Consider the following 12,138-nt stretch of genomic DNA (forward strand, 5'->3'; position numbering starts at 1 on the left):
GACTGGAATGACTAAGCTTATATTTGTTGGAATTTAGCAGATTGAGGGGGGATCTTATTGAAACATATAAAATTCTAAAGGGATTGGACAGGCTAGATGCAGGAAGATTGTTCCCGATGTTGGGGAAGTCCAGAACGAGGGGTCACAGTTTGAGGATAAAGGGGAAGCGTTTTAGGACTGAGATTAGGAAAAACTTCTTCACACAGAGTGGTGAATCTGTGGAATTTTCTGCCACAGGAAACAGTTGAGGCCAGTTCATTGGCTACATTTAAGAGGGAGTTAGATATGGCCCTTGTGGCTAAAGGGATCGGGGGTATGGGGGGAAGACTGGTACAGGGTTCTGAGTTGGATGATCAGCCATGATCATACTGAATGGCGGTGCAGGCTCGAAGGGCCGAATGGCCTACTCCTGCACCTATTTTCTATGCTTCTATGTTTAGGGGTCTGTATATAACTCCCATCAGGGTCTTTTTACCCTTGCACTTCCTTAGCTCTATCCACAACTATTTTACACTTTCTGGCCCCTTGTCACCTCTTTCTATTGACATGATTTTATTTTTTAATCAAAAGAGCCACACCACCCCTTCTGCCGACCTGCCTGTCCTTTGAATACAATGTGTATCCTTGGATGTTAGGCTCCCAGCTATAATCTTCTTTCAGTCGTGATTCAGAGATGCCTACAACTTCATAAATGCCAATCTACCTTATTTTGTATACTGCTTACATTCAAATGTAACACCTTCAGTCCTGTATTCACCCTTTACAATTTTGTCCACCTTTTACATTTCAACTCATCCTGTTGATTGTAGCTTTGCCCTATCGTCAGGCTCTCCTTGCTAGCAGTCTCACTACACACTGCCTCATTTTGTAAACCAACTACCTCATCTTCAGCACTATCACTCCGGTTCCCATCCCCCGCCAAATTAATTTAAACCCACCTGAGCAACCCTAGCAAACCTGCCCACAAGAATATTGGTCCTCCTCAGTTTCAGATGTGACCCGTCCTTATTGTACAGGCCGTACCTTCCCCAGAAAAGATCCCAATGATCCATAAATCAAGTGCCCCTGCATCTGTTCCTCAGCCACACATTCATCTGCCAAATCATCCTATTCTTCCCATCACTCACATGTGGCGCGGGCAGCAAACCAGAGATTACTATTCTAGTGCTCCCATTTTCCAGCTTTCTACCTATGGCTTAAAATCTCAATTCAGGACCTCCTCTCCTTTTCTACCGATGTCATTTGTGCCAATAGATACCAAGACTTCTGGCTGCTCACCCTACCTGTTCAGAATGTCCTGGACCTGATCCGAGACATCCCTGCCCCTGGCACCTGGGAGGCACCATACCATCTCTCTGTTCCTCAAATATGGAATCTCCTGTCACCACTGCAGTCCTTGTCACCTCTCTGCTTTTCTGAGCCATAGCACCAGACTCTGTACCAGAGACCCAGTCACTGTGGCTCCCTCCTAGTAGGTCGTCCTGCTCAACAGTATCTAAAGCGGCGTACTTATTATTGAGGTGAACGGATACTCTGCCTTGGCCGTGTATTTCCCTTCCTACTTCTGACGGTCACCCAGTTACCTGTCTCCTGAAAGCTAGGGATGACTACCTCCATGTAGCTCCAATCTACCACCTCCTCGTTCTCCCGTATGAGCCAAAGGTTATCAAGCTGCCAATCCAGTTCCTTAATACGTTCTCTGTGAAGCTGCAACTTCATGCACCTGGTGCAGATGTGTTTGGCCGGGAGATTCTTGGTTTTGGGTCCCTTATCTGAAAAAGGTTGTGGTGGCATTGGAGAGAGTCCCAAGGGAGATTCATTAGAATGATCCCAGGAACAAAAGTGTTAGCATGTGAAAAGTGTTTGATGGCTCTGGGCCCGTACTCACTGGAATTTAGAAGAATGAGGGGGGATCCCATTTTAAACCTATTGAATATTGAAAGACCTAGATAGACTGGACATGGAGAGGACGTTTCCTACAGTGGAGGAGTTTTGGACCAGAGGGCAGAGCCACAGCATACAAGCCTCATCCTTTCAGAACAGAGATGAGGAATTTCTTTAGCCAGAGGGTAGTGAATCTGTGGAATTCAGATGGCTATGGAAGTTTGTAGATTCTGATTAGTAAGGCTGTCAAAGGTCACAGAGAGAATGCAGGAGAAAGTGGTTGAAAGGGAAAATAAATCAGCCATGATCAAAAGACGGATTAGATTTGATGGGCTGAATTATCTAATTCTGCTCCTATGTCTTATGTCTTATCTAGGCCTTTATTTTTGAGGTTGTGATTGTAAATGATAAATTCATTTGCCTGGGAAAACATCCTTGATCCTTTCAATGAGGTCACCTTTCATTCACTTAACTCTAAAGGAACATGCTCAGTCTGTTCAATTATTCCTCACAAGGCAGACTTTCAGGAACCAGTCGAATGGATATCTTTTGCAATCCCTTGTTCTTTTTAGCTAAGGAAACAAAAATTCTACACAATACCTTTGCAGTAGAACATCTTCTAGCAAAGAAGACTAACGAATACTAATTGCTTTTTCTTCACCTGTTCATTATTTTTTTGATGATTTAAGTCTAAGTACATTCAGGTCCATTGGAATGGCAATAATTTGTTACTTACAAGTGAGCATCCCTATTTGTAGGTTCATTAAAATTTGAGCCATATTTTACTACAATGGATTTTGTATGTGTGGCCATCTACACCAATCCTAATTCTTGTATTAAAATATGTCAATATTACATCATATACTGTATATCTATGCATAATTACCACATTTATTTAAATCACATTTAAAATATTATTATTGGTTTATATTTATGTTATTGATGTTGCCTGACCTGCATTTTGTGTGTTCAATTGGATTTCCAGCATCTGAAGATTTTCTTGTGCTTGTGCATTATTATAGGTGTTTTGATGGGAGGGAAGGGTTGGGGCATTTGGGGGACGAGCCAAAGGGTTCGTGGGTGGGGTCAGGTTAGGGGAACAGGACATGGGGGGGATGGGGGGGGAACATGCCCAGGGCTTGGTGGATGGGTGAGGAGAGGTTGGGGATAAGCCGAGGGGTTGGTGGGTGAGGACGCTTGATAGGGTGTTGGGGAATAAGTTGAGGTGTTGGGTGGTGAAGGTTTTTAGGAATCAGGGTAGGGGGGTTTGGGGAACAAGCCAAGGGATTGGTGATGGGGGGGGGAACAAGCCAAGGGGTTGGTATAAGGGTAGATGGGAGGGAGGGTGGGGAACAAGCCAAGGGCTTGGGGAACAAGGTGAGGGATTGTTGGGAGGGTGGGAGGGAGGGTGGGTTGGGGAACAGGCTGAGGGGTTGGTGGGCTGGGGAACAAGGCGAGGGGCTGGTGGGTTTGTGGGTTGGGGAACAAGCTGAGGGGTTGGTGAGCGGTAGGAAGGGTTGGGGAACAAGCCGAGGGGTTGGTGGGTTGGGGAACAAGCCAAGGGATTGGTGGGCAGGGGAGGGACAGGTTGGCGGGCACCTCTCTCTCTTTCTCCGTCTTGTTTTACGGCGGTTGGCACCCAGTTTAATGGTGCATTACCGCCACCTTCTACTCCAGTGTGCAATAGACTTACATTCTAAATCCCTTCACCCAATCACACACACACACACATACCCTAACCTACACTTTATCGTTCTATCTCTGGCCATCCCAGTACCCTATTCCTGATTATCCGTCATATCCTATAAAAAAAACCCTGTACCCCTTAAGAAAGCTAAAAATACCCTGACCTGTGCTCTCTCACCCATGCCCAGCAACCCTTTTAATGTGAATTCCTGCACCCCCAATTCCCTTAGATTAATTCTCATCATCTCTCTCTGTATCCCATACTTCCTGCAACTCAGAACTACATGTTCTACTGACTCCGCTTCCTGATATTCCTCACACAATCCTGTCTGGTGTTTCCCTATCATTTTCAATGTTTTGTTTAATGCACAGTGCCCCAGCCTTAACCTAGTCCACACAGCTTCCTCTCTTCTGTATCCACTACCTACCCTAGTACCTGCAACACTTTTTTGTATTTGATATAAATGCCTCCCTTTCCCCTCCCTGTCCCATCTTTCTTAGTCATATTTGGTTGATTTTTTCCCAGATTACGCACTTAACCTCTGCTTTACTGATACTAATGTGCATTTCTATATTTCCTTTCTTTAACACCCTCTTTGCCAACTCATCCACCCTCTCATTCAACTTCACCCCTACATGTGCTGGAACCCACAGAAATTTTACCTGACCTCCCTGATTTGCAATTCTTGTGACTGACTGAAGGACTTCATAAAGTACATTTTGCCGACTGTTTGAGTGAAAAGACCTTAAACTTGCTAGAAACTGAGGATGAATCTGAGCATATCAATGCTCTGGCTTTCTCCACCCATTGCAACGCAACCAACACTGCCATCATCTCCACTGTAAACACCCCTAACTTATTAGATGTTCTTCTACTGATTCCAATTTCTTTTGCTGGTATAGCCACCCCAAACCCTGTCACTCCTATTTCATAAAAGTTGCTGGTGAACGCAGCAGGCCAGGCAGCATCTCTAGGAAGAGGTACAGTCGACGTTTCGGGCCGAGACCCTTCAGTTAGTCCTGACGAAGGGTCTCGGCCCGAAACGTCAACTGTACCTCTTCCTAGAGATGCTGCCTGGCCTGCTGCGTTCACCAGCAACTTTTATGTGTGTTGCTTGAAATTCCAGCATCTGCAGATTTCCTCATGTTTGCACTCCTGTTTCAGGTTCCTTAGCACCATCCATATAAATCTGAGTATAATCACTATACTTTTCCATCACATGACAGTTAAATGCACTTACCAAATCAATTTTAAATTTTCCTTTCCTTTTTACCTCTAACAAATGTCAGTCTATGTCAGGCCATATAAGCTTCCATGGAGCTACAACCGGATAAACTACTGAAGGACTTATCCTTAGATCAAACACTCCACATTCTTTAGCAATATCATTCTCTACCTGACTAAAGTTATCCCCCTGAAACCTCCCATTTTCCCAGTACTCCTGCAACACTCCTTTAGCAGGATGAGAATCATTGTGCCCCTGCAAATTAGTCATAGTCATACTTTATTGATCCTGGGGGAAATTGGTTTACGTTACAGTTGCACCATAAATAATAATAGAACCATAAATAGTTAAATAGTAATATGTAAATTATGCCAGTAAATCATGAAATAAGTCCAGGACCAGCCTATTGGCTCAGGGTGTCTGACCCTCCAAGGGAGGAGTTATAAAGTTTGATGGCCACAGGCAGGAATGACTTCCTATGACACTCTGTGTTGCATCTCGGTGGAATGAGTCTCTGGCTGAATGTACTCCTGTGCCCACCAAGTACATTATGTAGTGGATGGGAGACATTGACCAAGATGGCATGCAACTTAGACAGCATCCTCTTTTCAGACACCACCGTGAGAGAAATTAGCCCAGTAGTTTGCCATCAATTGCATCCTTCTTAGTTCCAAAGGCAATAAATCCCATTTTTACCTGTAGGGCTGATACTGGTGATGTTTTAAAAGCCCCACTGCACACTCTCAAAGCCTGAGCCTGAATCACATCCAATTTCCTTATAAGAGACCCATATGCTATATTTCCATAGTCCAACACAGATCTCACTAAAGCCACATACATTCTCTCCAATGCTGAACAACTTGCTCCCCATTCCCTACCAGTCAAACATCTCATCACATTTATTACTTTTTTACATTTCTCCTCAACTTTCCTGATATGGTCTGCCCATGTTAATCGTGAATCAAATATAACTCCCAGAAATATAAATGATCCAACCCTTTCTAATTCAATCCCATATATCCTTAACTTCTTTCGTACCTCAATTCTTTTCCTGGTGAAAAATACAGTTTGAGTTTTTTCTACTGAAAATCTACATCCCCAATCATAACCCCACTCCACCAATTGCTCCTTGTAGTTCCCTGATTATACGCTCCATGTTCCAGCCTCTTTTCCACAAGGCCCCATCATCCGCAAACAGTGACCTACCTATATCCACTGGTACCTTTGTGAAGACATCATTGATCATCATGATGAAAAGTAACAGACTAATCACACTACCTTGAGGTGTGCCATTTCCCATTATGTACTGTTTTGATAATTCTGATCCAATCCGAACTTGAATTTTTCTACCAAACAAAAAATCCAATTAAAAACTCTCCCAATAACCCCCACCTTGTGCAGTTTAATTAACAATCCTTCCTTCCACATCATATCATAGGCTTTTTCAAAGTCAAAAAACACTGCAAACTACTGACTCTTCATTTGCCTGGGATTTTCTTATTTCAATCTCTAACCTTATCACTGAGTCCATGGAATTCCTTCCCCTCCTAAAACGACTCTGATAACTTGCTAGCATTCCCCTCTTCTCAAGCTCATAGGATAAGCTTTCTGTTATCATCCTTTCCATTACCTTACATATATTTGATGTTAGTGCGATTGGTCTGCACCTACTTTGGCGGGCACCTAGTACAGGCGGTGAAGCCAATGACATCGAGCAGCTGGTGGGAAGGGCCGCGGAACCGAGCAGACGGCGCCTGCGCTGCAGATATTGGCAGAAGCTGCCGAGTGTGCTGGTGATTGTTCTGTGTCTCGGTGCAATGGAGCTTAGTTTTGCCGGTAAACGTGCCCTGGTAACGGGCGCTGGCAAAGGTGAGGAACCTTGCAGTGAGTCTTAAGTCTTTAAATTGTACGAAATGTTTGGCGGTCGGGGAATAAGTTCGACGAGGGCCGGAGGGGAGATAGAGTCTCAAACTACTGGAAGAAGTGGGTCGATGACCCCTGGAAGGAAAGGCAGACTCCCGCTAGAAAGAGGGGAGGGACGGGGGTCGGTGGCCCCACCGGAGAGATTCCTTCCTATACTTTCCTGAATGTAGTGGTCACAATGAGTGGATAAACAATCTCCTGCCCCGTTTGTGAACTCAGGAGCCGCAGTCTGTCTCCCCCTGCTGATTTAGGTTCCTTTTAGTCCCACAACTAGGAGATAATCGTTTTCTATATCTGAAAGCTCGAAGTAAATTTATTATCGAAGTACATACACGTATCCATATGCAAACTTGAGATTCATTTTTTTGCGGGCATTCTCTTTTTTTGTAATTTATTTTTTATTGAAGTTCATCATCAAACAAAACTTTCCATAAGATGTATCTCAGATACTGTACATATATATCATGTAGCCATATTTGTTACAAATCTCCACATAATATTTATCTGAGGTATACACTTATAGAAAGGAGAGGAAAGAAAGAACAATCAAAAGAAGAAAACTATGTACAAAGTAGCAAACACGAGGAATTCTGCAGATGCTGGAAATTCAAGCAACACACATCAAAGTTGCTGATGAATGCAGCAGGCCAGGCAGCATCTCTAGGAAGAGGTACAATCGACGTTTCGGGCTGAGACCCTTCATCAAGACTAACTGAAAGAAGAGCTAATAAGAGATTTGAAAGTGGGAGAGGGAGGGGGAGATCTGAAATGATAGGAGGAGACAGGAGGGGGAGGGATGGAGCCAAGAGCTGGACAGGTGATTGGCAAAAGGGATATGAGAGGATCATGGGACAGGAGGCCTAGGGAGAAACAAAAGGGGGAGGGGGGAAACCCAGAGGACGGGCAAGGGGTGTAGTGAGAGGGACAGAGGGCGAAAAAGGAGAGAGAGAAAGAATGTGTGTATATAAATAAATAACGGTTGGGTACAAGGGCGAGGTGGGGCATTAGCGGAAGTTTGAGAAGTCAATGTTCATGCCATCAGGTTGGAGGCTACCCAGATGGAATATAAGGTGTTGTTCCTCCAACCTGAGTGTGGCTTCATCTTTACAGTAGAGGACGCCGTGGATAGACATATCAGAATGGGAATGGGATGTGGAATTAAAATGTGTGGCCACTGGGAGATCCTGCTTTCTCTAGCGGACAGAGCGTAGCTGTTCAGTGAAACGATCTCCCAGTCTGCATCGGGTCTCGCCAATATATAGAAGGCCACATCGGGAGCACCGGATGCAGTATATCACCCCAGCCGACTCACAGGTGAAGTGTCGCCTCACCTGGAAGGACTGGGGCCCTGAATGGTGGTAAGGGAGGAAGTGTAAGGGCATGTGTAGCACTTGGAACATAGATTGTACAAGGATAAGTGCCAGGAGGGAGATCGGTGGGGAGGGATGGGGGGGATGAATGGACAAGGGAGTCGCGTAGGGAGCGATCCCTGTGGAAAGCAGAGAGAGGGGGGAGGGAAAGATGTGCTTAGTGGGATCCCGTTGAAGGTGGCGGAAGTTACGGAGAATAATATGTTGGACCCGGAGGCTGGTGGGGTGGTAGGTGAGGACAAGGGGAACCCTACTCCTAGTGGGGTGACGGGAGGATGGAGTGAGAGCAGATGTGTGTGAAATGGGGGAGATGCGTTTGAGAGCAGAGTTGATGGTGGAGGAAGGGAAGCCCCTTTCTTTAAAAAAGGAGGACATCTCCCTTGTCTTGGAATGAAAAGCCTCATCCTGAGAGCAGATGTGGCTGAGACGGAGGAATTGTGAGAAGGGGATGGCATTTTTGCAAGAGACAGGGTGAGAAGAGGAATAGTCCAGGTAGCTGTGAGAGTCAGTAGGCTTATAGTAGACGTCAGTAGATAAGCTGTCTCCAGAGATAGAGACAGAAAGATCTAGAAAGGGGAGGGAGGTGTTGGAAATGAACCAGGTAAACTTGAGGGCAGGGTGAAAGTTGGAGGCAAAGTTAATGAAGTCAACGAGCTCAGCATGCGTGCAGGAAGCAGCGCCAATGCAGTCGTCGATGTAGTGAAGGAAAAGTGGGGGACAGATACCAGAATAGGTTTGGAACATAGATTTTAATAGATTCAATCCTTGAACTGAGACCAAGAAAAGGAATTAGGTTCCATCTTGGAATATCTTCCTTAATTTTTTATATGTAGGCTGATAATTGCATTCTGATAATTTTGACAAATCTTTTGGCATAATGATGCCCAAATATTTGACAGACTCTGTTTGCCTTGCCCAAGGATATCTACTTTCAGTTTCTCTTGGTGGGCTATAGTTATATGAAGGTATTTGGGTTTTATCTATGTTGATCTTGTATCCTGATAATTGGCCATATTGTTCAAAGGATTGCATCAATTTAGGTGAAGAGTATGTTGGTTGCCCTAGATAGATCAAAATGTCATTCGCGTAACAGGCCAATTTAAGTTCTGTCCCTTTAATAGTAATTCCTCTGATATCTTCATTTTGTCTGATGTGTTGAGCTAATGGTTCCAGATATAATGCGAAGAGTAGTGGTGACCATGCACAACCCTGTCTCGTGCCCCTTTCTAGGGTAAAACTATTAGATAAATATCCATTGATTTTAATCCTAGCAGTAGGATTCTCATATAGTGCCTGTATAGTTTTAATAATAGTGTCATGTAGATCAAATTATGTAAAACTCTGTAAAGAAAATTCCAATTAACCGAATCAAATGCCTTTTCAGCGTCCACGCTTAACATTATTGCTTCAATTTTTTTTATATGATCCATAATGTGAAGTGTCCTTCGTATATTGTCTTTGTTGTTGTATAAAACCTGTCTGATCATTATGTATCACTGTGGGTAGAAACTCTTCTAATTGTTTAGCCATGATGGAGGTAAATAATCTATAATCCACATTAAGAACAGATATTGGTCTAAATGACCCTATTACATACCTCATGGATATTTTGTGACTGTCTTATGACCATGATGTAATAGTCTTTTGGAGGTCACCTGATGTAATTTTCCCGCTGATGTGAGGTCACGTGATGACATTTTCACCACGGGTATAAAAGGAGACCTCTGGGGTGACACAGTTAGTTTTCCAGTTAGAACGCCAGCCAGATTCTGCGCTCCGCTGCATATTTGCCTTATGATGCAGTTTTGATTTAAAACGGAGTTCTAGACTTGAATTTAGTTTTCAAATAGTATTCTTTGGTTGTAGATCAAAATCAACAGATAAATATATAGGTGCATGGTCACTTACATCTATTGTCCCAATTCCACAGGTGTTTATTTTGTCTTTATTTCATAACATTTTGAAAAAATAGTCGATTCTTGTATATATGGAATGGAGGGGGCAGAATAATGAGTGTAATCCCTTCTATCGGGGAAAAGATTCCTGCGTATATCAATTAGACCAACATCCTCAAAAAGAGTGTTAACTTTCTTATGTAAGGACTTTGTTTCATAAGTTTTTCTATTGGAAGAGTCTAACTTTGGTTGTAATTGTAAATTTAAGTCTCCCCCACATATCAAGAGACCTTCTGTTTCCGTCACCATAATATTAGTAATTTTCTGAAAGAAACTAATATCACTTCCTGGGGATGCGTATATATTCAATAAAGTAACTGGATTTCTGTCTATATTCCCCCTTACCAGAATATATCTGCCCTCCTTATCTCCTATTTCGAATACTTTTTCAAAACTTAGCTTGCTTGAGATGAGAATGGCAACTCCTCTTCTATGTCCTGATTTATATGAGGAGAAAAACAAATTAGTGAAGCCCATTCTGATTAATTTTCCATGCTCATTATCACTTAAGTGAGTTTCCTGTAAATGTACTACATGGGCTTGTTCTTTTTTCATTTTTGATAGAATTTTACTTTGATTGGATTTAACAGTCCATTTTTTGTGGCCATTCTCAATAAATCCACAATAGAATGGTAACCATAATGGAATCAATAAAGGACTGCACCAACTTGGGCATTCAAGCAGTGTGCAAATACAAAAAGAAAGAAATAATATTAACAAATAACTAAGCAATAAATATCAAGAACACGAGATAAAGAGTTCTTGAAAGTGAGTCCATAGGTTGTGGGAACATTTTAATAATGGGACAAGTGGAGTTGAGTGAAGTTATCCCCTTTGGTTCAAGAGCCTGATGGTTGAGGGGTAATAACTGTTTCTGAACCTGCTGGTGTGAGTCCTGAGGTTCCTGTGCCACCTTTCTGATGGCAACACTGAGAAGAGAGTGTGACCTGGGGGTGGGGTGGGAAATGTCCCTGATGATGGATGCTGCTTTCCTGCAACAACAGTTTGTGTAGAAGTGCTCAATCGTGGGGCTGGCTTTACCCATGATGGACTGGACAATATCCACTACTTTTTGCAGGATTTCCACTTAGGGGCATTGGTGTTTCCCTAACAGGCAGTGATGCAGCCAGTCAATATACTTTCCACCACGCATTCTATAGAAGTTTGTCAAAGCTTTAGATGTCATGCTGAATCTTCACAAAAGTCCCAATGAAATCGAGGCACTACCGTGCTTTCTTTGTAATTGCACTTAAGTGCTGGACCCAGGACAGGTCCTCCAAAATAACACTGATTAATTTAAAGTTGCTGATCCTCCTTTGAGGATTGGTTTATAGTCATCTGGTTTCCTCCTTCTGAAGTCAATAATCAGCTCCTGGGTCTTGCTGACATTGAGTAAGAGGTGGGCGTTGTAGCACCACTCAGTCAGATTTTCAATCTCACTCTTATATGCTGAATTAAAGTTCAAAGTAAATTTATTTTCAAACTAATGTATGTCACCATAAACACCCAGGAGTTCATATTCTTGCGGGCATACTAATTGATCACCACCTTTGATTCAGCTGATTATCAGCAAATCTGAATATGGCATGATGAAGTGTGAAGTGAGTAGAGCAGGGGCCTGAGCATACAGCTTTGTGGTGCCGCTGTGCTGACAGACATTGTGGTTTATATATCCCTGTTAATGGTAAAATTAATGGTTTAATTTTGTCTTTGTAATAAAACATTTTTAAATCCTTACATCTTTCTAAGTCTTGTAGTCCAAACAAACTTATCTTATTTCTAGTACTTCCAAAGTTTTGGGGAAAATTTTTGACTCCTGCTTTTTTGAATGGTGTTGCGAGGGAAGGGAAAACATTTTGAATGGACTATTTGGACTATACTTTGGCTACAGATATTGCTTCCAGGAGATTGAGAACCAAACGTTTTCAAGGCTAAATTTTGTTTGTGTTGCAGGTATCGGTAGAGCCACTGCAAAGGCCCTGCTAGCATGTGGTGCGGAAGTTATTGCAGTAACCAGGACACAATCTGATTTGGACAGCCTTGTTCAGGAGGTAAGGTGATGAAATTGATAGCATAGAGTTTCTTTTGACTAGC

General features: G+C 43.0%; 1 protein-coding gene across 2 annotated transcripts in view; it reads left to right on the top strand.

The window, feature by feature from the left end:
* Positions 1–6,563: 6,563 nt before the first annotated feature.
* Positions 6,564–12,138, top strand: part of dcxr (dicarbonyl/L-xylulose reductase) — a 28,503-nt gene continuing 22,928 nt past the window's right edge. For both annotated transcript variants that reach the window (XM_072242764.1, XM_072242763.1), the window contains exons 1-2: positions 6,564–6,665; positions 11,998–12,095. In XM_072242764.1, the coding sequence (XP_072098865.1) occupies positions 6,614–6,665; positions 11,998–12,095 (150 nt within the window). In that variant the 5' untranslated portion in view covers positions 6,564–6,613. The remainder of the gene's footprint in view (positions 6,666–11,997; positions 12,096–12,138) is intronic.

The sequence above is a fragment of the Mobula birostris genome, chromosome 24 (genome assembly GCF_030028105.1).
Source record: "Mobula birostris isolate sMobBir1 chromosome 24, sMobBir1.hap1, whole genome shotgun sequence".
NCBI classification, from domain to species: domain Eukaryota; kingdom Metazoa; phylum Chordata; class Chondrichthyes; order Myliobatiformes; family Myliobatidae; genus Mobula; species Mobula birostris.